Source organism: Saccostrea cucullata, unplaced genomic scaffold, assembly GCF_032062105.1.
Source record: "Saccostrea cucullata isolate Sc308-1 unplaced genomic scaffold, CSIRO_AGI_Scuc_v1 ctg436, whole genome shotgun sequence".
NCBI classification, from domain to species: Eukaryota; Metazoa; Mollusca; class Bivalvia; order Ostreida; family Ostreidae; genus Saccostrea; species Saccostrea cuccullata.
Window position 1 is genome coordinate 87,996 of NW_026921449.1, and position 27,033 is coordinate 115,028.

The 27,033-nt window shown below is 33.3% G+C and overlaps 2 protein-coding genes across 3 annotated transcripts in view; both read right to left on the reverse strand.

The window, feature by feature from the left end:
- Positions 1-27,033, reverse strand: part of LOC134259997 (bifunctional methylenetetrahydrofolate dehydrogenase/cyclohydrolase, mitochondrial-like) — a 69,645-nt gene that overhangs the window by 40,226 nt on the left and 2,386 nt on the right. The window lies entirely within an intron of this gene.
- Positions 21,110-23,585, reverse strand: LOC134259995 (uncharacterized). Its single transcript, XM_062742581.1, has 4 exons — positions 23,211-23,585; positions 22,837-23,031; positions 22,582-22,703; positions 21,110-22,244 (listed from the first exon to the last, which is right to left on the reverse strand). Exons 1-4 carry the CDS (start codon positions 23,227-23,229, stop codon positions 22,089-22,091), a joined length of 492 nt encoding a protein of 163 aa, XP_062598565.1. The 5' UTR covers positions 23,230-23,585; the 3' UTR covers positions 21,110-22,088.

Consider the following 27,033-nt stretch of genomic DNA (forward strand, 5'->3'; position numbering starts at 1 on the left):
CTCGACATTGGTGGGACAATTAGGAAATGTCAAGATATCAGAGTTGAGACACTCGACATCTTTAATTTACTGCACAGTAAAACATACAGTGTGTAACTAGGTACAAGGCTTCATTAAACTGTAGCTTGTTTGTTTCAGCTATCCCTCTATATCTATTAGAAAATCTGAGAAATTATTCACAAATGTAATTCATGAAATGCTTCCTTTTTTTATCAAAATCTTCTAATTTTACAAATTAAAGGCTTTACATCTAGTATTCTGTGTGCAACTTGCTTTGTTAGAACAGGATACGAAATGCGTTCTATAAACTTCGAACCGTAAAGGTATAAAGTCGACTTCTGTGATACAGAAAAATAATTAATGCGTATTTTTGAAAAAAAAATTCACTTCATTTTTATTTCATCATCATTCATCATTATTTTTCATTTCATTTTCAAATCAAAAATTTAAAAGATTTGCCTATTAAAACAAACTCAATGTTGTAACACATAAATATTACAGCTGATAGTCGTGCGCATGTCGTAGATTGGATTGTTTCCTGTTGAATGTAATTTTACCACAATTTTCAAGTTAAATTGAATTTAAAGTATGAATTATTCATTGTAATTCAGCTACTTTTTTTACAAAATGTTAAAGTTATGTTAGATTTTGGCATAAATAAACGATTGTACATTTTTACAGAATCGAGCAGATTTATCAATAATACAGTATTACCCAAGCTGAACACGTTAACTAGCTGAACATTAAACAATTAACGTCTCAGAGACACCAACGAGGCTTGGGTTTTTTTTAAAAATCACATTTCTACGGAAGCAGTGTGTAGTCAAAACATGGGTGTGAAAGGTTTGAATTTCTGACGACATCGAGATACACGAAGTCGTCCGTGCGTGACAAGCGACCAGCTGACAAACAATTATGCTATGTAGAGCAGAAAATTGCCCTGATGTTGACATATACCAGGTAAATTTTGCTCTTGGGACTGTGAATATACGTCGGGATAAGTGGGGTAGTCGACATTACCGAGGTCGACATATATTAGAGTTTTTGCAATTCATTTATATAGTAAATAATGCAGGGACCGCAGACGGACGTCGACATATCCCAGGTTGTGGACATATCCAATGTCGAGATACCTAAGTTTAGTTGCATAAACCTTTTTATTAAATGTAAATTTTGGTCAAATTTGAAGTGACCTTGAGACCACACCCTTTGCCCCAGGGTGATTTTTAATCTTCAACATATCCTGATCCTTGTAGTAAGTTTGGTGAAAATCTGCCCGGTGGTTCTGGAGAAGAATATTTTTTAGCAACCAGTAGTTTTGGTTTTATTTTCCTGATTATCTCCCCTTGTTTAAGGGTCCAAACCCAAGTTTCAGTTCAAATGGTAACCCTTGGGCTAAGGATGCTCTGTGACAAATTTGACAATGATTGGCTAAGGGGTTTTTGATTATGGCCCATATATTCTAAAAGGTTTACACATACCGCTCACCCCATGACACACATTGCACAAATGGCCATAACATTAGCTCTTTAAGCCTTTATCATCATATATCTGATCTAAAATATAAAACATTTTGTGTAATCCTCAGAAACAGTTCTATCATTTAGTAGGTGTTTATTTTAGATCTTAGGTTGCACTCTCTATATGAAATATTGAAAAATATCTTTAAAAATTGGCTGTTTTGTAGACTTTTTTAGAATATGAGGAAATTGATACATTTTGTGACATCATAATGCATTGACTTGCCAAAATATTACCACATTTTTGATAGACTTGCAATCACCAAAGTTCTAAATGATATTTAACGCATTAAAATTGTTAACTAAGGTAAGCAGTTCAGTTTTTCAAAAATTTACAGGGCCAAAAAAGCCATCAGTGAACCTTGTTCTTTATGAAGTTGTTATAACATAAAATAGTTCTGTAAATTAAAGCATTCATAAACCTACAAATAGCTACAATTTTTGGATAAGATAATACCAGTCATTTCCATTTGAGCAGGGAGAAGCTTACAGAAAATAGTGCCTATCAAGTGAAGGAGAGTAAGGAAAGTGATTGGGGTATTCCAAGAAGTGAAGAATCCTGTCATGTGTGGAATTCAAGGTAAAGTAATGTTACAGCTATGGTCCAAATATTAGTATTTACACCTTCAACACTAAATCCTAGTAGATCTCATATTGTGAGTAAAAATACAGTATAATTCAGTTTCAAGATACTTCGATGCAATATAAAAATGTATTTACCAGAAGTCTCTGTTGCAACTGTAGCTCTACTGGTTTGTACTTAAAACAAAGAAAGAGAAAAGTAGCAGTTGTGACTTGAAACTTTACAACAGCAATAAATAGAATAATGATCCTTGGCTTATAAGTCTCTTTTTGTGGCAAGACTGCAAGACTACAACTATAGGAGTAGCTTTTAAGGGGGAACCTATGTTCAAAAAGTCTTTGTGTGAAATTTTCAAAACTTTGACATTTCTTTCATGACCACTTGCTCTTTATTTTTAGGTATTAAAAACAATACCTTTATATGCTTATTTTTACACAGGAGCACGTGCAAAAACAGTGTGAAATGCTAAAAATAGATTATTTTTAGAAATAGTTGTTCTACCAAAAATATGTGCTAGAATGATTCAAAAATGTCAAATTACATTCAAAATCAACATGTATTTAAATTATTTGACTTGTATCTTTAAAATGAAAGCAAATCATTGTAATTCATCTCGCATGAAACATTATAATGGAGCACAATGGAAGTATTACCCCATTTTTCTTGTCGTATTTTTTGCAATTCCGACATGCATGAAAGGTAATATCTTAAAAAGTCTTTGTGTGAAAATGTTGTAATTCATATTTTTTGAAAGAAATGAATTATCTCTTTATTTTCATGAAGAAAAAAGTATACCTTTATGATAAAATAAACGAGAAATATGAGATTTTCTTTTATTTTTGTACACTTGTGTCATAAATATTGACCTTTCCGCACTAAGACAAGGGTAAGTAAGCACTGAAAAACATCTGAATATAACACTATTTTGCGGAAAACAAGTAATTTGTTTTCATTAGTAACAATTTACACTGATTTAATCTTTTCCATATTTGATTCCAATCATTCTGCCCCCCCCCCCCAACCTCTTCCTCTTCAACAACCAACTCCTATAAGAATTATCCTAGGAATGACTTTATACAATTAAATCTAAATGTACTATTCAATAAGCAAATATAGGTACAAGTACATTTTAAAATTTTTTTTTTAGTTTTATCGAGAAAATATAATTAATGGTAAATATAAAATTAAACATATTTCCATGATTAAGCCACTTTCTTTGCTGAATTTTATCTTATCTTTTTGCACTTGTATCAGCATATTATCGAGGTATTTTTTTCACAACTGAAATTGCTATGAATTATCAACCCAAGGAAGAGATTTCTATTATTAACAAACTGCATTAATCAAATAAAACTGCCATTAAAGATGTATAAATTTTCTTTTTGTAAATTGTGTACGCTCTTGATTACAAACAATTATTTGGTAAGCCTATACCAAGGTTGCAAGAGTCGAAGGTAAAAACAAACGTCGCTATTGTGACGTCACATAATGCTGCTTTGACGTAGAACGACATAGGTCCCCCCCTTAATAAAAAAAAAAATTACAGAATTTTAAATTTTAGTTACTATGGCAACATCAAGCATCAAAATAAAAGAAACAATAAAGACAATTATGTATATCAGTGTAGACTACTTGCATGTTACATTACTATAATCAGACTAAAACTGTATATGAAGAAACATGTCTAAAGTATTTTACATGAATTTCTATTTTTAGTAACCATGGCAACTCTGTTCATCGGAAACAAAAACTGATACACAATGTATCTTAGTGTAGTCTACTTGTGTGACAAGTTATAATGAAATCAGACCATACATGTAGCTGTAGGAGAAGTAGCATTTTTTCAAAGTATTTTACAGAAATTTCTATTTTTAGCAACCATGACAACACCATTCATTAAAATCAATAAAGTGCCGCGCCACAGTATGATACGCCCGTCAAAAAAATACAATTTTCTTGAACAGTTTAGCATGCAAGAAAATCACATCAACCTTGATTCTAAGATTTCTAAGATTTTTCCATTCCTTCAAATATTTATCCATTCCCTGTGATGAAGGCATTAATTATAATAAATATTACATCATTAATAGATTTCTATGCTGGTTGTGTTAGACCTTGTCAAATGCCTATCATATTAAACAATATCAAATTAGTGTTAACACCTTAATCTATACCAAATTAATTTTGAAAAGAAAAGGCTGGCCATCAAATGACATAATTGCTATAAACTGACCAGCACTTCTTCTGTCTAATCCCCAAAGGATACAGATAAGGCTGCTTGATCAGAGTGATTGAGACAGCTAGCCTTCCTACATTGAACTCATTAATTAATCTTTAACTGGATGCTTGTCTACTCATTACTACCAAGAGATGAATGGGTCTGCACTATCTACCATAATTTTTTTTTTAAACATATAAAATATTCAAAGATTTTTTTTGGTTGAGATTTAATGTCCGACAGGTTTTAATATGTAATTCATATGGACATGCTGATTCCACCCCACCCCATAAAATTAGTTTTTAAATTAATAATATTATATAATATCAGATTAGTCTATTATGCATATCAAATTAGTTTTAATTACTTTTCATCAAATTTTAAAACTTAGGCTAGCCAACAAGAGCTATTTTTAATCCAACAGGCTTACACATCTGCCCAATACCCAAGGGATATAGATAACACCAATGCTCTATCAGTTGGATCCTCACACTCAAAACTCATTAATTTCTCTCTAATTTGACATGCAATTTTCTGTTATCAAAACTCTTCTTGACCAGTTCTTGATAATTACACTCAAGGGAGAGGTAGGATTTCTCTAAGATACATTATATTTGTTAAAGATTGCTGTCAAGTATATGCTTAAAAAAATAAGTACATGTATTTTCTTGATTTAACACTTTTTTTAATAAGGACAGTGCAATACTCTTACATTATTTGGGATGCTTAAATGAATAGTAAAAAGACACTTTTTCTTAAAATTTCACTTAAATTAAAGGTCACAGTGACCTTGAAATAGGTCGAGACACACCTTCTACCTAAGATGCATAAACTGGCCAAGTTTGATGATTGTAAGTCTTATAGTTTTCTAGTTATGGGCCGGAAAGGATTTTTTCATATTTGGCTATAACTTCTTAATAAAAGGTCAGAGCGACCTACTTTTTGTGCGCAACACACCTTCTACCCAAGATGCATCAGATGACAAAGTTTGATAATCCTAGGACTAAAAGTATTCAAGTTATGAGCCAGAAACGAAAAAGCTAACAGAAAGACGGAGAGCTAGACAGACAGACGGACAGGAAGCCTATAACATAATACGTCCCGTCTTAAGACGGGCATATAAAAACCCATATACAGAACTATGTATCTTAGTGTAGTCTACTCGTGTGCCTAGTTATATTGAAATTGGACCAAAACTGTAGGAGGAGTACCATTTTGAAAGTATTTCACAGAAATTGCTATTTTTAGTAAATACCGCAAACCGTGTATCAAAAACAACAAGAGGCCCAAGGGCCTTGAATCGCTCTTCTGATAACTTGTACAATCTATCACTTCTACTTGAAGCCTCTAACTCTAAGTATCCCAAGAAAGTTTGATGATTCTTAGCCAATTAGGACCGTGACCTACTTCTTGGTTGAAATGTTCTGAGGACCCAAGATGCATCAACTGATGATGTCTGATGATTCTAAGACAATAAGTATCTGAGATAATCAAAAGTAGGTCACTGTGACCTACTTTTTGGTCGACATTCTCCAAAAACTTAAGATGCCTCAACTGACAATGTTTGACAATTCTAAGCCAAAAAGTACCTAAGATACTTAAATATAGCCATAAAATGTCAAAACTAGGTCACAGTGACCTACTTTTTGGTCGACATTCTCATAAAACCCAAGTTGCATCATCTGACAAAGTTTGATAATTCTAAGCCAAAAAGTACCTGAGATAATCAAAAGTAGGTCATAGTGATCTACTTTTTTGGTCGACTTTCTCTGAAAACCCAAGATCCCTCAACTGACAACGTTTGACGATTCTAGACCAATAAGTACCCGGGATACTTAAATATAGCCATAAAATTCAAAATTTAGGTCACAGTGACCTACTTTTTGGTTGACATTCTCCGAACACCCAAGATACATCAACTGACAAAGTTTGATGATTCTAGGCTAAAAAGCACCTAAGATATTTAAATATAGCCATAAAATGTCGATAGTAGGTCACAGTGACCTACTTTTTGATCAAAATTTTCCGAAGACCCAAGATGCATCAACTGACAAAGTTTGATGATCATAGGTCTAAAAGTCTTCAAAATATGCCTTTTAAACAATTTGAAAAGAAATGCCTGCAAAATTCAAAATGTAGGTCACAGTGACCTACTTTTTCATAAATATGTTTTAAGGCCCCAAGATGCATCAACTTATAAGATTTAGTGATTCTAAACCTCTCAGTGGCTGAAATAATGGGATTAAATGTTTTAGAAAAGATGAACCATAAAATTCAAAAAGTAGGTCATGGTGACCTACTTTTAAGTTGACCTTGTTCAACGACCCAAGATGTATCAACTGACAAAGTTAGATGTATCAACTGACAAAGTTTGATGATCATAGGCCTTAAAGTGTCCAAAATATGCCTCCAAATCAATTTGAAAACAAAAGCCTGTTAAATTTAAAAAGTAGGTCACCGTGACCTACTTTTGTGTTAACATGATGTGAAGACCTAAGATGCATCAACTTACACAATTTGATAATCCTAGTCTTTTTAGTAAGCAAAGTATCAATGTTTTTATTAAGTGTAAATTTTTGTTAACTTTGAACTGACCTTGAGACCACGCCCTTTGCCCCAGAGTCGTGCCTTGAACAATTTTTAATCTTCAACATATCAAGACCCTTGTATGTAAGTTTGGTGAAAATCTGCCTGGTGGTTCTGGAGAAGAAGATTTTTTAGCAACCAGTACTTTTGGTTTCATTTTCCTGATTATCTCCCCTTGTTTTAGGGTCACAACCCTAGTTTTAGTATAAAAGGTAGCCCTTGAGACAAGGATACCCTGTGACAAATTTGACAATGATTGGCCAAGGGGTTCTTGAGTTATGACCCATATTCTAAAAAGTTAACGCACACCACACGACGCACATCGCAAAAATGGCCATAGCATTAGCTCTTTGAGCCTTTGGCTCAGAAGAGCTAAAAACTGATACACAGAATTATGTATTTTTAGCCTAGACTACTTGTGTGCCAAGTGATATTGAATTCAGACCAAAACTGTAGGAGAAGTAGCATTTTGAAAGTATTTCACGAAAAAAAATTATTTTTTGCAACCATGACAACGTTACCAGTTTTGGATCATTAGTCACTCCCAAGACAATGACATGTTTGAGTATTAGTCACCACTTAAGAAAAAATGTTCCTCATGGTGCTGAAGAGTAGATACAAATGGTGGGAAGCTTGTTCTTTCACAGTGGCTCATGAGAAGAAGATTTTTTAAAGACTCCACTTTTTTTTCTTTTCTTAATTTTCTCCCCTTATTACAGGACTTGGCCTTTCATTTTTACAATTTAAATTCCCATTCACTCAAGAATGCTTTGTGCCAAGTTTGGTTACATTTGGACCAGTGGTTCTTGAGAAGAGGTAAAAAATGTGAAAAGTTTATAGACAGATGGACAGACAGACGGACAAAATGTGATCAGACAAGAGGCCCATGGGCCACATTGCTCACCTGAGCACTAAGGGTAGGAAAAAGGAAGAAAATGGCTTTTTATTGTAAAGTTTAAATCCAGAAGTAGTCCCATGACCAAACATGGATTTGCTATTTTTTAGAAAATTATTTTTAAAGAATTTTCCTATATATATCTTTAAAAACTTTGGTCGGCCATTTTGGCCCCGCTCTACCCCCGGGGGGTCATGATTTGAACAAACTTGAATCTACACTACCTGAACATGCTTCCATATAAATATGATGAATTATGGCTTTGTCATTCTTGAGAAGAAGATTTTTAAAGAATTTTCCTATATATTTCTATGTAAAAGTTTGGTCGGCCATTTTGGCCCAGCCCTACCCCCGGGGGGGTCATGATTTGAACAAACTTGAATCTACACTACCTGAGCATACTTCCATATAAATATGATGAATAATGGCTTTGTCATTCTTGGGAAGAAGATTTTTAAAGAATTTTCCTATATATTTCTATGTAAAACTTTGGTCGGCCATTTTGGCCCCGTCCTACCCCCGGGGGTCATGATTTGAACAAATTTGAATCTACACTACCTTAGGATGTTTCCCCATAAGTTTCATCTTTGCTGGCACAGTGGTTCTTGAGAAGAAAATTTTTAAAATATGCCACCAAATTTTCATTAATTCCCAATTATCTCCCCTTGAATGAGGGCGTGGCCCTTCATTTGAACAAACTTGAATTCCCTGCACCCAAGGATACTTTGTGGCAAGTTTGGTTGAAATTGGCCCAGCAGTTCTTGAGAAGAAGTCGAAAATGTGAAAAGTTTACAGACAGACAGACGGACAGACGGACGCCGGACAAAATGTGATCAGAAAAGCTCACTTGAGCCTTCGGCTCAGGTGAGCTAAAAAGCTCACTTCAGACTTCAGCTCAGGTGAGCTTACAAGAGGCCCATTGGTCATATCCCTCGCTCACCTTAGCACTGTGGGTAGGAACAAGCAAAAATCAATTCGGTAAATGCTTAAGTCGTCCACACCCTAAGAGACGGATATGACAAAGACAAACCTGAATCTACATAAATTTGAATCTACACAACTAAGGATGATTATATATTTTCTTTGACTAACTTTGTTTTTTTCCTTTAGTTTTTACTTTTATTGTGATCCCACCTAACCCCCCTAGAAGTCATGGTTTAAACAAATCTGCATCTACACTACTAGACGAGAATGTAAAACTCGGATCATCCATTATGGCCCCACAAAAACCCTGGGGTCATGATTCAAATAAATTTGAATTTACACTACCTAAAGCTGCTTCCAAATAAATATGATCAACCATGGCTTTGCTGTTCTTGAGAGGAAGATTTTTAAAAGATTTTTAAAAGATTTTTCCTATATATTCCTACATAAAACTTTGATCTTCCATTGTGGCCAACGCCCTACCCCCAGGGGTCATGATTTGAACAAACTTGAACCTAAACTACCTGAGAATGCTTCCATATTAATATGACCAACCATGGCTTTGCTGTTCTTGAGAAGGAGAATTTTAAAGACTTTTCCTATATATTCCTATGTAAAACTTTTTTCGTCCATTGTGGCCCTGCCCTATGATATATATATATGATATGATATATGATGATAAATGATATATATGTCTATGTGACAAGTCTGTATGATACACACACCAAAAACATTCCTTCATAAGCAATCAAATCTTTATATCCATATTGACCAGGTCCAGACCAAAAACTACTGTAAGCCAACTTTTATTCATGTGCTAGAAATTTTCGCGAAGTTCAAGAGAGCCTTGTCATCGGGAATATTTCTTGCCGCGAACCAGTACTTAAAGTCGCTATTTCTATTATAAAAAGATCCTAGAAACAGTATTTCTACCTATGTAGCTATTAATAGCTATGTAGGTATTTAAACATACCCAAGGTAGCTATTTTTACCTACTTTTTGTATTATCTACATTTTGTGGCCAAAAGACTGAATGGCGCAACATGCTGAATACCATATTTTCTTATAGATTCACACTGTTGATGAATATGACAAAATTTTGGCCAAAAAATGATTACTTCCTGAATCTGCAATTTTACATTAGTTTCTATGCAAAATTGATAATATACAAAGTAATCATTTTTTTGCCAAATTTTTGTCAGATCCATCATCAGTGTGACTGTATCAAGAAATTCAGTGCTCACCATGTTGCGCCGTTCCGCCAATTGGCCACAAAATGCGAGTAAAGCAGAAAGTAGGTAAAAATAGCTACTTTGGGTGGGTTTAAATACCTATGTAGCTATTAATAGCTACATAGGGAGAGGGCGATTTAAGTTTTTAGAACTTGTGCTCAATCCCATTATATATATTTAGTGCAACAAAATATGTTCAAATCAGAGAGCTACATAGGTAGAAATAGTCTTTGGACTGGACCTGTTGACAATTTTAATTTGCTTCAATACACATTTATGCACTTAATAATTCTACAAACTCAGGCAGGATCTGACATCCCCCCCCCAAACTGCGCATACTCTTCTTTTTTCCCTAAGGTTAAGCAGTGGGACACAAATTCTCTAAATTAGCTTGCACGTTTATTTTCACTTATATTTTACAGGATCTGACATCCCCCCCCCCAAACTGTGCATACTCTTCTTTTTTCCCTAAGGTTAAGCAGGGGGACACAAATTCTCTAAATTAGCTTGCATGTTTATTTTCGCTTATATTTTACGTTGCAATTACATGGGAAAACCTCCCACTCGTTGATTTTTTTTTTCTTTACAAGGGTCATTTTATTATTTTGTTGCATTGATAAGACTAATAAACACGAATCCATTGTTCTGTACAACTGTGAAATATACATCAACTATGTGACAGAAAATCACTTTCCGCTTGAATGCACACAATACACAGGTAAGTTTTTAGAACTTGTGCTCAATCCCATTATATATATTTAGTGCAACAAAATATGTTCAAATCAGAGAGCTACATAGGTAGAAATAGTCTTTGGACTGGAACTGTTGACAATTTTAATTTGCTTCAATACACATTTATGCACTTAATAATTCTACAAACTCAGGCAGGATCTGACATCCCCCCCCCCAAACTGCGCATACTCTTCTTTTTTCCCTAAGGTTAAGCAGTGGGACACAAATTCTCTAAATTAGTCATTATCATCAGTTTTAAGAACTTGCACGTTTATTTTCACTTATATTTTACAGGATCTGACATCCCCCCCCCCCAAACTGTGCATACTCTTCTTTTTTCCCTAAGGTTAAGCAGGGGGACACAAATTCTCTAAATTAGCTTGCATGTTTATTTTCGCTTATATTTTACGTTGCAATTACATGGGAAAACCTCCCACTCGTTGATTTTTTTTTTTTTTACAAGGGTCATTTTATTATTTTGTTGCATTGATAAGACTAATAAACACGAATCCATTGTTCTGTACAACTGTGAAATATACATCAACTATGTGACAGAAAATCACTTTCCGCTTGAATGCACACAATACACAGGTAACCAACAGAGAGAGATCAGGGTAGTCCACGCATCTAGTGAAGTCACAAGGTCATATATATGTACAGTACAATGTAGTCAGGTATCAACAACAGAAAACTGCATAGTTATGATGCTGCTCAGTAATATGCTTTTGCTGATGAAATGCATGATCTTTTTTTTTAACTACATGTATTTGTGTATAAATGGTGCCTGTTTTGGAGGGTAACAGTTGAAATTGACACCCCAAGGAAAACCATTGTCAACCGGCGGAGGTTGACAATGGTTTTCCGAGGGGTGTCAATTTCAACTGTTACCCTCCAAAACAGGCACCATTTATTTTATTATACTGAATGTCTTCTTGATTTAGGATGTAAGAAAAAAAATCGTCGATCGTCTTTACGTTCACGTTTAGAAAGCTTTCAAACTCCACGCTACTTCGAAAAAGATTTACTGACCTCTTTATTGTTTATTTGATACTCTAAGAGTCCTTTATCATCTAAAGTTTTGTTATTTCTGCACTCGCAAGCATGTTTCGTCTGTCGTTTGTTGTTTTCAAGAAAGCTACATCAGACGCAAGCTTTTATTGATGTCAAGTTTATTCCGGTTCTTTCAAACGCACAACTGATGTTTTGAGAATTCTACCGTGAACCGTACGCACATAATTTCCACGCATGTGACATTACCTTTATGTTACCCATTGTCACGTGTGTTGCTATAAGGCTGAGGGTAATAGAACGGATTAACTGCGTCTAAACCAATCAGATTTTAGTATTTAACATGAAAGTATAATAAAATAAATTATTAAATAGGGGTTTTTTATTTACCGTTTTAAAAATTGAATTAATACTTTTTTTTTTTTTTTTTTTTACAAAATCAGGTTGGCTTATCGAAGCCTTTTAGTTTTGACAGATTCTTCAGTTTTACGTAATTTTTTCTTCAGTTTTAAATATGATTAATAGTACTACATGTGTGTTTATATTCCAAATCATATTGACAGTATACTCAAGTAAATTGAAAAGCACTAGTTATGAATTCTAAAAAAGAATTCAATTTTTAATTTTTTTAAAGTGTTTAAAAATTGCACATCAGTTGTATCTTAGAAGTCAGCTTGACTAAATTAATTGAAGGTGCATTTAAAGTGAAGACAACTTGAAGTCAACTGCTGGTATACTTAAAATTGTCAGATGTAACAATTTTTTAAAGCAAAGTCTAAAGTCTTGTGTTAAAGTTAAATTAATTTGAAATATTTTATTTTTCTTAATTCTTAAATATTTGTGATGATTGGTCTTATAAAAAGGTACAAAAAGTACAAAAAAATGATAGAAAATGCACCATTCAAAACTTTTTTTTTTCAGGGGTGGCCCCAAAATAACATTTTTTTTTTAAACAAAGTCTGAAGTCTTGTGTTAAAGTTAAATTTATTAAATTGAAACATTCTATTTTTCTGAATTCTTAAAAATTTGTGATGATTGGTCTCTAAGGTCTTTCCACCCTCCCAATTTTAATGGTTCAAAGTACAAAAACTGCATTTATTTTCATATAATATAGTTTAAATTTACCAATTATTGCAAAAAAGGTATAGGTTTCCATATTATTCAAGATCAGAGACATATGATATATATATAAAGAAGTATATGTCAACATAAAAAATCATACATTTTTTGTCTGACAACAGTATACACATGTATTATAACCAGAAGTCTCTGTCGAGACTGTAGCTCTACTGGTTTGTACTTATAACAAAGGATGAGAAAAGTGTTTTAAAGGAATTTCACAGACATTTCTATTTTTATTAACAATGGCAACACTATTCATCAAAATCAAAAACCAATGCACTAATTTATGTATCTTAGTGTAGTCTACTTGTGTGCCAAGTTATATTGATATCAGACCAAAATTGTAGGAGGAGTAGCGTTTTAAAGAAATTTCACAGAAAATTCTATTTTTAGTAACCATGGCAACACTATTCATTGAAATCAAAATCCAATGTACTAATTTATGTTTCTTCTTGTAGTCTACTTGTGTGCCAAGTTACATTGAAATCAGACCAAAACTGTAGGAGGAATAGCATTTTAAGGAAATTTCACAGAAAATTCTATTTTTAGCAACCATGGCAACATCGTTCATAAAAATCAAAAACTGATGCACTATTTTATGTATCTTAGTGTAGTCTACTTGTGTGCCAAGTAATATTGAAATCAGATCAAAACTGTAGGAGGAGTAGCGTTTTAAAGGAATTTCACAGATAATTCTATTTTTAGTAACCATGGCAACACCGTTCATTGAAATCAAAAACCGATGCACAATTTTATGTATCTTAGTGTAGTCTACTTGTGTGCCAAGTAATATTGAAATCAGATCAAAACTGTAGGAGGAGTAGCGTTTTAAAGGAATTTCACAGAAAATTCTATTTTTAGTAACCATGGCATCACCGTTCATTGAAATCAAAAACCAATGCACTATTTTATGTATCTTAGTGTAGTCTACTTGTATGCCAAGTAATATTGAAATCAGACCAAAACTGTAGGAGGAGTAGCATTTTAAAGAAATTTCACAGAAAATTCTATTTTTAGTAACCATGGCAACACCGTTCATTGAAATCAAAAACTGATGCACATTTTTATGTATCTTAGTGTAGTCTACTTGTGTGCCAAGTAATAATGAAATCAGTCCAAAACTGTAGGAGGAATAGCATTTTAAAGAAATTTCACAGAAAATTCTATTTTTAGTAACCATGGCAACACCGTTCATTGAAATCAAAAACCGATGCACTATTTTATGTATCTTAGTGTAGTCTACTTGTGTGCCAAGTAATATTGAAATCAGAATCAAAACTGTAGGAGGAGTAGCATTTTAAAGGAATTTCCCAGTAAATTCTATTTTTAGTAACCATGGCAACACCGTTCATCGAAATCAAAAACCGATGCACTATTCTATGTATCTTAGTGTAGTCTACTTGTGTGCCAAGTTATATTAAAATTAGACTAAAACTGTAGGAGGAGTAGCGTTTTGAAAAATTGTTTACAGACAAGACGGACAGACAGACAGACAGACAGATGGACGGACGACGGACACCTTACTATCGCATAAGCTCTTCTGGTCTCTGACCAGTAGAGCTAAAAAAAAAATTAGGGATGGCAATTTGTAACCGGTTAAGCGATTAATCGGTGGGAATCGAACGATGCCAATTGGTTAGAAAATCCATAATCGGTTAGTTGGAAAAAATAAAATATATGTAAATTTGAACACAGTTTCCTTAAAATCCCCTCTGTTTGTTTTTTTAGAAAGGAAAGCACGTACTGTATAGATTTTTATTTAGTGTTTTTACACATCTTATTATCTGGAGGTAATTATAGCTCTCCAGATTAAGATCGCAGGGTAATTGGTCAATTCGTAAAGTGTAAATTACTATTTTTATGACATCATGCCGTTACCCAAATAGCCCTGTGATTATAAGAAAGAACATTGTAATTTGTAAATAAAGTGCGTGTTCAGACATAGACTTGTTCTGATTATGGTGACAACACAGAAATAACTTCTTTATAACATCTGCATTGGAAAATTATCCCTGTCTGATTTCTCAAGCAAGATTTTCTCAGGGTTAAAGGTTTTCTTAATATTTTCTTGTCTATTGAAATTGAAATAAATTATACTCTTATGTACATAAAATTCCCCGATCAAAATAATAAACAGAATGTATCTTCTAAGTTCTAACGTTTTTTTTTGTCTTTTTAGCCTTTTTGTGTATATGAAAAGAAAATGTCAAAATGTATATCTTGATATGACTAACCGGTTAATCGGTTGGAACATTTTGCAGTTAAGAACCCTCTCTACACTGCACACTAAAGAGCTCTAATTCTATGGTATTTTTTTGCAGTTAGAGTGATCTGCCCTTAGATCTAAATTCTTAAAATTAGAAATTCTCAGTTTATTACACAATTTGTAATCAATTCAGGTATTCTTTAAAAGGCAAAGATAAATTAATTGAACATGATATTTACATGTATTTTTTCTATGGAAGTAAACAACAGTGATTTCTATTCACTGATACTGTGTTGTGTTTGATTATTTTTCCTGGGGGTAAATGCCACGCACCATATGTTGAAAATCATATAAATAAGCTCAATACTAACACCTTTTTAGAATATATTTTTCTCAATAGGCCATATAAAATTAATCTTAGATTCTCATCCCCGCCCGCCCCCCTCAAAGTGTCCCGCCACGATGTTTTTTATTTTGATTTTTGGATGTTAATAAAGGTATTTTCATGTATTTCTATTCAGCAAGAATTTGGGTCAAAGTTAAAGAGTTATCTCCCGTCTGTATTAAAAGTCGCGTGTCGCTATTTATAGCAAAAGAGCCATGTGAAGAATGGAGAAAAATCGGCAATAAAAGCAGTTTAAATATGTAAGGAAAAGATAATTTGTCAGTATAGAGAAGGCAAAGAAGATAAAAGAGCATAAACACATCTAGATACCATCACTGGCAGGGAGATTGTAACTAAGTAAAATTAGACAAGGAAAATGATACCAGTCTATGCGAAAGTTTAAAATTTTTACAGGACAAAATGTCTGGTAAAAATAAAATTTTTACTAGACCAAACAATTTCTTACCAGACAGACTTTTTTTCCCTTTATAAATCCATACATTATTATGATACTGAAACAGGTCCGAGAGAATACTCGAAATTGGGTATTATCCGTGAAATCGCGTATAATACCCGATATTAGGGTATCGTTGAGTCCGCGAAATCGGGTATTCCGTGCAACATTCTATAAAAACAAAAGAATAAAGCAACGGTGCATTATGCCAGTCACTGTTACTTGTACATCAGTATCTTGTGGATTTATTTTTATTAAACCTAATTTATATGGTTGTCAAATACGTTTAAAATCACACAACAAACACTGCTGGGGTAAGAAAGAGGACACAATGGCGTTATTATTCTTCAATATAATTTCTAAAAACAAATAACTACACTTCGTTTGTCTTTATTTTCCATTAAAGCATTCCATATACTTAACTTTCTAATTTGTGCACTATTCACAAGATGTGAAACTTTAAAGAAATTAAATGACTAACGCCGTGTTATGTATTTTTACTGAAAAATGTATGGCGTCCCTTTCACGTGAAATATAAATTACTCCTAACAGTTGGAGAGTACAGTACAAGCGAGTCATATTTGTATATCTCTGCCACAATAGAATACCAACGTTATTATAAAGAAGAAAATAAAATAAGATTAAATAAATAACCATGGGAAAACAGGTTGAAAATAGCTAATTGAAGGCGAGTATCTTTTTTATGTCAATTTAGCATGGAAATTTTTATTCAAAGACACCGTAAATTTTTTGGTTGCATTTTAATCGATACAAGATATGCTATTTTACCTTTATTTATATGCATTTGTGTGAAAATTGAGAGCGAGAAGTCATATGAACAGGATTTTCTTTGTTGTTTTTTTTTTTTAAGGGGGGGGGATAAATAAAAGTAAAATGTGTACATCTTTTCATGAGCTTATAATACATTGAATTTCTCAATATAGATCGAGGTACAATCATACTGAAATATGAATTACATAGTCAAGTTTTCACATTTCTTATAGTTTTAGGTTTATGAACATGTTAATGAACAAACTGAAATAATGGAGTGTTCAATTGCCTTGGAAACTCCTGTCTTACATTTTGGGAATATAATTCCTCATCAGACATTAAAATTTCATAAAATTGTAGCCACTTCCTCTCTTTATTATACTATTTGATAGACAGGGTAAATTTTACCTCTTTACCTTCTATATTTTTTTTTATATCGCTTTCTTGTACCTCATTATAACATGCTAATACAACGCACTATCTGATTGGTTCTAGACAATGTCACAGTTTTCTTTTAGTTATTTTATCTATGATACTTATTACTCATGGCAATAACTTTTCCTAATACTCATCTATAATGAAAAAATGTGTTAAAAAATAAACATGAATTCTAGTTACTTGTAGTCTCATATTGTGTTATAAAATAACAGGTTGCATTTTGTTTACCTATATGATATTTATTTGATGAATAAATCTTCCCTACAATTAACAAGAGGCCCATGGGCCTTATAGGTCACCTGAGCATTATGCAACAACTTTCCAGTGATTGAATTTGATCCATGTTTTAAGCCAGATGCTATAGCATTTACAATTTTGATCATCATAACTATTCACTTAGCAGTTGCTTAGTTTGGTTACTTAATACCCATAGGCAGGGTAGGGGAACAAAAATGCATTTCAACAAATCAGTAATATTCAGCAATAATCAGTAGTGCCGCTACCACACATGAACCCTTGACTCTTAGGCCTAGATCCACACATTGCACAATTTTTGAAAAGGCATCCTTGCTTTTCAAAAGTATTTGATTAATACCAAGGAGCAGATTTCAAACAATTCATTATTTTTCAGTATATAAGTACAGCCCCCCCCCCTCTATGGTACTGTAACTGACCCTGGGGCCTTGAAATTCACAATTCTGGAAGATTAGGGCCCTTGCTCATAACTATATAGGTAGTTCATATGCTTAATACCCAGGAGCAGAGAAGAAAATATTCAAAGATTTAATGTTTTTTTCACTATATAATCAATAGAGCCCCGCCCTAACACCAGAACCCGTGACCCTGGGGCCACAAATTCACAATTTTGGTAGAGGCATTCTTGTTCATCATAACTATGTATTTAGTTAGTTTATTTAATACTTTGGAGCAGAGAAGAAGATTTTCAAAGAATTCGTGTATTTTCACTATATAATCAAAAGAGCCCCGCCCTAACACCAGAACCCATGACCCTGGGGCCATAAAATTCACAATTTTAGTAAAGGCACTCTTGCTCATCACATCTATGTACTTTGTTAGTTTATATAATACCTACGAGCAGAGAAGAAGATTTTCAAAGAATTCGTGTATTTTCACTATATAATCAAAAGAGCCCCGCCCTAACACCAGAACCCATGACCCTGGGGCCATAAAATTCAGAATTTTAGTAAAGGCACTCTTGCTCATCACATCTATGTACTTAGTTAGTTTATATATAATACCCAGGAGCAGAGAAGAAGATTTTCAAAGAAATAATGCATTTTCACTATATAATCAATAGAGCCCCACCCTAACACCATAACCCCTGACCCTGGGGCAATAAAATTCACAATTTTGGTAGAGGCACTCTTGCTCATCATAACTATGCACTTAGTTAATTTATTTAATACCTAAGAGCAGAGAAGAAGATTCTGCTCATCATAACTATGTACTTAGTTAGTTTATTTAATACCCAAGAGCAGAGAAGAAGATTTTCAAAGAAATAATGCATTTTCACTATATACTTATTTTGCCCCGCCCTAGCACAAGAACCCCTGACCCCAGGGCCATGAATTTCACAATTTTGGTAGAGGACTCAATGCTGATTACAATCATGCAAACAGTTTGACTGTTTGATGTCCAGGAATAAAGAAGAAGATTTTTAAAGATTTCATTAATTTAAATGGTTTTGGCCCCACCCCCCAGGCCCCAGGGGGGCAGGGATCATGAAATTCACAACTTTTATTCCCCTTCACCCATAGATGCTTTGTGCCAAATTTGGTTGAAATTGGTTCAGTGGTTGCAGAGAAGAAGCTGAAAATGTTCAAAAGTTTACGACCGATTGACGACGAATGACGAACGACGTACGACGACGGACGAAAACAGATAGCAATAGGTCACCTGAGTGACTCAGGTGACCTAAAAATACATAACCGAGTTTAACCGACCGTGAAGTTTAAAGAGAGGTCTCTTGGACACATGTAGAACACAGTCGAGGTTGTTTTGGCAGAGGTGGTCAAGAAGCCTTTGCCCCTCCCCCCCCCCCCCTTGAAGTCGCCAAGAAATGGTAAAATATTGATGACTTAGCGAAATTAAATGTTCTCTCATAAGCTGTATTCCTGAAACTATCACTGTCTCTGCTAAAATGTTGAAGACATATTCTGCAAATATGTATGAGTGATAAAAAAAAAAGATTTTCAAAAAAAAAAAGAGAAAGAGGGTTTTTTTAGCCGAAATTTTAGACATTTTTATCATTACATTATTTATACATTCATAAATAAATTTGATTTTATGCACAAAATGAATGTGAAAGTAATTAATGACGCATAATTAGATACGATAGACAATCCCTTGTTTATACATGGCATCATATCTTGTGTGTGAAATGTGTTTCCGTATAATTTGATTTATTTACAAATTGTTCATGTTTGTGGTGTTGATGTGGAATTATTATATATTCCCGAATTCTGATACTTTACAGTTCTGTTGTGTTGGGAATGAACATTAGGAAGATGCATGTACTTTCAACATTATGAAAAATATAAAGCAAATCGGACAACTTTTCGTGTGCAGATCATGAAATGTACTTAGCTCCATGGGTATTTGTTGTCCTGAGCGCATTTATAATCTTGACGCCCACATTCTTACTTCGCTAGTGATACCTTTAGAAAACATGTGTATCTAAATGAAAGTTAACTCGGCAACATGCGCCATCCCATTGTTTAAGTTTTATTAGTTGATTACACCTCCTATACCCGATTTCGCGGATTCAACAATACCCAAATATCGGGTATTATACGCGATTTCACAGAAAATACCCGATTTCGAGTATTCTCTCCGACCTGTAAAATTGAGAGGGTGGGTGGGATGAGGTTAATTCTCACTGTGAAATTTAACCTTAAATAAATTCAGAGTGAAATAGACAAGTTATAATTAAATATTTATAATTTTCCTTTGTAAACGGTATCGATTTACAGTGGACGCTTTGGTTCCCAGTCAATTTGTCCAGATATGTGAAGCATCTGGATATCTGAATCACAAGTTAAACAAGACAAAATAACATTTAAAAATTTCGTTCCGTTGAAAAATTGTCCGGATACTGAAGCATCCGGATATCTGGCGTCCGGATATCTGAAGGTCCACTGTATACAATTACATGCATTTTTTTTCTTCATATTTAAATTATACAACATACACTGTATCAAAAAATTTCTTAAATTTAAAATGCACTTTCAATGCATATCTATTTTTCCAGAAACAATTCATTATGGTTACTCAAGTTCAATGATCATTTGAAAATAATTTCCCAACCGAATCTACGTATGAGCTATCTAAATATTTTCCCAACCAAATCTACGTATGAGCTATCTAGAGATCTCTAATCCTTGACAGAGGAAATTCGAATTAAAATAAAAACGATCATGACAGGGTTGTAATTAGGGCTGTATCAATATATCGATATATCGATACGTATCGATATTCTAGAAAAATATCGTATCGAAAAATTACTTCCAATACGTATCGGACAAGCACTTTTTCTTCTAATTATGCTAAAAAGATGGGAATTTTAATCAGCAAAGATTATATTTCACCTTTTTGAATTAAAACTGATCAATGATTATAGATTTATAAAAGAAATAACACAGTTTTTATAGTTATTATAAAATACATAACAATTTTATTTTAACATGTTGATTTTACAGCCGTTAAAAGTTTCGATTGGAAGTGTTTTTTTTACTGACTATGGGATAAGAACTTTGAACTGGGTAATAAAACATTAATTTTTTATGAAATCCATGCATTAAATGATTTATAAGCCTTTTTTGATGGACTTATTTTAGAATCCAATATATCGCATATCGTTTTAAAAAATATTGTATCGTATTCAATTGTATCGAAATTTTTTGCTCAATACACAGCCCTAGTTGTAATACATAAAAATTAATCAGGTATTACTGCTAAATTGGTCAAATAAAGGACATTTGTGGGGAATTTGACCATGTGTACCTCTTAATTTGTGACAGCGTCTGGCAAAATGGGTCCAGATGAGGAAAAATCAATTTTTCACTTTTTTGTATTTTCTTGTATATATTGATGTCTAAAACTCAATTCCAAAATATTTTTGAAAAATTCCAACCCTTTATGAAATTATGATGTTTAAAAGATATAACCCTGATGACGTCCTGTAAAATAAAACTAATGAAAATGTACCCCAAAAAAAGTGACATTTTAGGTAGACAACTTTTATCGAAATTTTGTTGTCTTCTAATACATCAGTACTTTATCACATTAAAATATTGATGCACACATGACTTTTTCTTTTTCAATACATAAAAAAAATCCTTGTTGCCGTAGAAGTCATTTTAATTGAAAATGTACATAGTTATCAGTGTGCACTTTCATTTCACGACGTAACGAAAAGAATTTGTTATAGGGTTTAATAATTTTATTTGTATGCCATTTTTGATATACATGTATCTTTATTTTTTATTAAAGTAAAATATTATGCTGGATAAAAAATAAATATATATATATTATACATCTTTTGTGACAAATTATTTTAGATTTCATTTCATGCAAAGGTTTAAATCTCCTTCAACATTGCAAAAGCAATCAAGGCACTTGAAGATTTGAAGATACACAAGGTTCGAAATGTTCAAAATATTACACATTATAGGTCAGCAAACAAATTATTTTAGCAAAGACTGTTTCCTTTTTGTGGAAATGGGCCTGCTGTTCTCTTTGTTTGTTAAATTAATTTCAGGCTTTGGCTGGATTGGTTTAGGGCAAACAACATCTTTAGCAACATCTGAGTTACAAAATTCTCTAATGTTGTCATACAAATACCACTGTCTGATCAGATCTAATCCTCGACTTGGAATAGCTTCAGGAAGTTGACCACTCACTAGATGCATGTTATTTTTCAATAAATTGACAGAAATCGAGTGTCCCGAGATCCTCTCTTGAACTTCCACTCTTCCAGGCTTGTCTGAATGAACTAAAAATGATGGTATTTTGTCAAGTTCTTCAATGGCTTAAAAAACTGCTGCAGGTATGTTTTCCAGTCATCGAATACAACAGGCTTTTCTGCATCATCTGTGAGCTGTGGAATATTGTGTCCATTCTTACTAGAGTGTGCAACAGTCTCAGCTACCTGAATTCAAATATAGGTATTATTATATATCAGTGGTAAACAAAGATATATCATCATTCATGCAATATAGAAGTTTCATTATTAGATTAAAGGTGAGTATTTCAAAATGTTTGTCAAATTTGACACTATATAAGCACATATATCATGTATTTTTTCTTATTTCTGTGAAAAAAATGTTTAATTGTTTATGACAGAAATTCATTTCAGTTGAGATATTGTTTGCCTGGATATTTGGACTGACAGCTTTAGTCCATATAATGTCAACTGAGATTAACCAACAGACATTATGAGGAATTAGAAATTTTTTCAACATATGATATTTTACATAACAGCTTACTTCAGATAAAGTCTCCACATTAGAATTCCTCCATTTCAGTTTCCACACCCCAAAGTGCCAATCAGGCTCAAACTTTGTATGACCCGCAATCATCATGGAATATTGGATGCTTTTGTGTAACCCTGAAAAAAGTTTTTAAAAATATGAAATCAACCTACATGATGTACCCCCTATACTTTGTCAAATGTAATTTAGCCTGATACAGAAAAACAAAGGATTGTTGGGCCACATACTGTAGGAAGAGTGTTTATTTACCTGTCATGACTCTCCACAATGCAAACATCAGAACTGTGTTATTTTTGTTCTGTCCACTGCAATTGTCAAAGTGAAACAGTCCATCCTCTTCACCAAGGCCATGGTAGGTTAAATAATGATGAACCATGCTGACCACACTGTTTGCTCCTTTGCCCACCATGTCTGCCTCATCAATCAGATAAAATACCTGCCTTCCTGCATATGAAAAAAAACACTTTAAGAACAGTATTTATATAAATTAAAGCATTTTGAAATTATATGATTTACAAACATCACAACATATGTAGTTATATTAATATTATCTTGCATATATGTGCTATAAAGTGTATTTAAAACAATAGATAATCTGGTTTATTTCTTTTTAAACAATTTACCTGATCCTTCAGAGCACATGCCAAATACATTGCATTTGCGTGGTGTCCTAAAATATTCTGGTCCAACTTGCTGAGCATGATGAGGTATATGTACCTGCTGAGCATAGTCCCAAGAATAATGGAATGCCCCTTTTACTGACAATGGTGGGTTACCTAAGTTGAAAAAAAAATGTTTACAATGCTAGTTAAAATAAATGTTAAATTTACTTATGAAAATCAAAATACAATTATTGTGTTTTAATATTGCATAAATTCTACACATGGAAAATTGCTTCGATTTAATAAAATGGTATTTTATAATCATAAATGTTTTGCAATAACTATTTTTCTTTGTGCATTTTTTTTTCAATGAAGTTAATGAGAGCACTTGTAAATAAAAATATACACACCACTTCCTTTGAACTGTTCAGCTAGTGAAGAGTATTTCTGTTTGCTGTTAACACACTGCATACTGTAGTGATCCCTTTGCTCTTTTGCCAGCTGAACATAGTTGTTGTAGGAATCAAGTTACAAAGATTTTTCTTCTTCTGTCAAAGTACCACTCTTTGAAATTTGGTTGGCAAAGTCCTGACACTTTTGGCAAAGATCTGTACATGGTTTTGTTATGACAATATGGGGACATAACTCTACCCACACTCTCTGAAAGGATCTTAGACTTATCGTCTTATGATGCAATTCCTCTGCAACTTTAACATATATTTTGAATATGTCTTCTTTTGTCTTATCCGAAGGCAGCAGTAAAACTCTAACATCTCTAAAGTTGGGTAGCCTTCCTGGTAAAGGAAGGGCATTATCTCTTGCATACTGACACAAAAATACTTTCTTTCTCTGTCTGTGTATGTCAAACTGTGAGAAGGAGCTTTACCTACTCTTCCAAGAACTCGTGGAGTCAACCCGTCTGTATCGAGAGATTTGGCAATGGCCAACATTTTCTTTTTTTCAATGCAATGCAAAAAACAAAATGTTTTTCTGCATACACGTTTACCACGGAAATAAAATTCCTGAAAAGGTCGTTCCCTTTCTTTGACTTTGTGTTTAATTGCTTCAGTGTGTGTACCAGATCTACGATGCGCAAGTAATTGAGATTTCACAACGATGTCCAACTCTTCCCTTGAAAGTTCCTTACATGATTCCCTATATTCCACGAGAGAGTCAAAGTCTATTGTTGTACTACAGGGTTGTCCATAAAACTCTTTACAGCCACATGTTTCATTTCTAAACGGTGCTTGCTTGATGTACTCAATGGTATCCACTTCCGATGGTTCAATGTTTATAACTGATTCTGATTCATCTGATTCTGAACTTGCATCAGAGTCATAGTTTATAGTTACATTTTCACTGTCAATATCATCCTCGGATTTGTAATTAAATGACTCGTCTGGTGCATCATAATACAAAACATCAACCATATGAAGTTCGTTGATGAAATCTTCATCTTGATAGTCCGTTAATTCCGAGGGAATAGAACTACATTGACTGTCTTGACTCATTGCATTGTTTATATTTCTCGCTCACGATAAACTTTCTACTGGTTACTTCCATTACTATGGATGACGCAACAGTTTATTAATAGACTCTAGCTTAGATACGTGTGGAGTGGATCTAACATTTTTTATTTGACACCACATTCATTGTACAACTAGCGTACAGATAAGTTAATATATTCAAAGGTACATTTATCCTACAGATTCAGAATTAGAACAGTGGACTTTTCCGTTTAATTTCGATCGTCAGGTACTCGTGGTTTGTTGAATAATTAATATCCGTTTTAATTTAACGATTATGTCGATATGTTTTTAAATTAACTCGGATGTATATACATAATTGAAGATGTGGAAATAGTAGATTTAATTTTGAAAACAGCAGTTTACCTGAAATAAGACACATCAGATATAATGTAATGAACCGACAAACAAAAACAGGAAAAGCACGTGTGCACGGTGTGGGAAAAAAAAAAACAACTCCGCAAAACTCGCTGTGTTTTGTGACGTTTTTTCTCTGTTTTGTCATTGCCGCATCTGGTCCCATTTTGCCAGACGTTGTCACATTTAGATTTATTTGGCCTTATTTTTTATCGGACATTTGGTCCTGTAGACTAAAATTTTTTACCGACCCGACCTAAATTTTACCGGTAAAAACCGACGGTCCGGTGACTTTCGCATAGACTGTGACACCTGGTCAAGTTATATATAACAATCTCCAGCTATGTGTGATTTTGCTTTGAAAAGAAAAACCAACAACATAGTAGACAGACTTTAGTGAAGGCCTAGATTTTTCAGTAGAATAATTATTAAAACGTTTATATAGATTTTGCAAAGTACGAGGGGCATTTCAAAAGTCCTGAGAACAGGTTGATAAAAAATTAAGCGCTGTACGGAAATTATTGAGTTTGACATCATTGGAAAGATCGGAAAAATATACACATATTGTGACGTCACTTTATATTTTTCATGACGTAATATCTCAAAAAATGACGTCAGAATATAGAATGTTAAGCATACGGAAAATTCGCGTTTTTATCCACATGACACGACTTTAAAAGTGCTGCCAAAAGCTTATTTGAAAAAAATATTTCACAGAAAATTTTCATTTGCAAAGAAGTAGACTAGGACTATGGTATTGTTTATCAACAATTCTATATTTCATTGTTTGGTTTGTTTACTAGCACGGTTTATGTCCGGTTATGCTATCATCAACATTCATTTAAGAACTTAAGTTACATGATACGACTTGATTTTCGGTCTTTTATATAGCTCTCCATTGTATGAAATAAAACATTTTCTGTATAAAACTGAAGTATATCAATGCAGTTTTCAACAAATATATTTTGAGTAACAGTGCTCTTAGCGTTCACAAATAAAATGTACAAAAGTCTTGCCCCTGACATGTTTCTGTGCGTATTTTTTCTTATTAATTCAACTTTGGCACCCCCAAAACTCACTAATGCTTTTGACTTTTGACTCCAATAAAGGTTTATAAGTTAAATTACACAGACATGTAGAATCTTATTTAATTTCCATGAATTAAATTTTGCGATTATGTGGAGGCACGGTGGGGTTACAACTGCGCCCGTGCCATTTTGGATTTTTACGAGAAAATATGGGGCACACGAAACTTAACTTCTCTTGAACCTTCATCGATCCCGCAAATCTGGTTAAAACACCTGACGAATTGATGCTATCAAATTTTGTAACATGATCGTCTATTTTTCTTTGATTGCGAACTTTGCATTTTTCTCATAGTTAGGCCTGGTTTACGCAATATTTTGAGCAAGATTCCATAAAAACATGCGATGTTTAACAATCGCTTGAACCATTTCAGAACAAGAAAATCTCCGAAATAGAACACCATATGATAGATTGTAGTCTATGTAAAGATTCTACCAACTGAAATTTGCGTCCGATAGCTTGCGCCCAAGTTATAAGCAAAAGTTGTTTTTAAAATTTTACTTTGATGAAATTGAGTCTTTTGTTACGTCATTTTTATGGCCAGTATTGTAAGCATGCAGAAGTATGACATCATTTTCGGAGTTATTACAACATAAAAATTATAAAGTGACGTCAAAATATGTGTATATTTTTCTGATCTTTCCAATGATATCAAATTCAATAATTTCTATAAAGCGGTCAATTTTTTATTAAACTGTTCTCAGGATTTTCGAAATGCCCCTCATAAGAAGTCATGCATACACAATTTATTGATATCCCCACCTCATTTTGTTCAGGGTGTGCCGTATAATGTGTACTTGATAATTTGTTAACTAACAATAAATATTTACATTTTTAAAGCAAAAATTTTTTTTAAATATTTAAAAGAATATGAA

Excerpts from the sequence above, each read along its gene's own strand:
- LOC134259995 (XM_062742581.1), bottom strand. Across the intron at positions 22,704-22,836 it reads ATTGTGGAGAGTCATGACAG|GGTTACACAAAAGCATCCAA; the intron begins GTAAATAAACAC and ends AACTTTTTTCAG. Across the intron at positions 22,245-22,581 it reads ATGTGGAGACTTTATCTGAA|GTAGCTGAGACTGTTGCACA; the intron begins GTAAGCTGTTAT and ends ATTTGAATTCAG.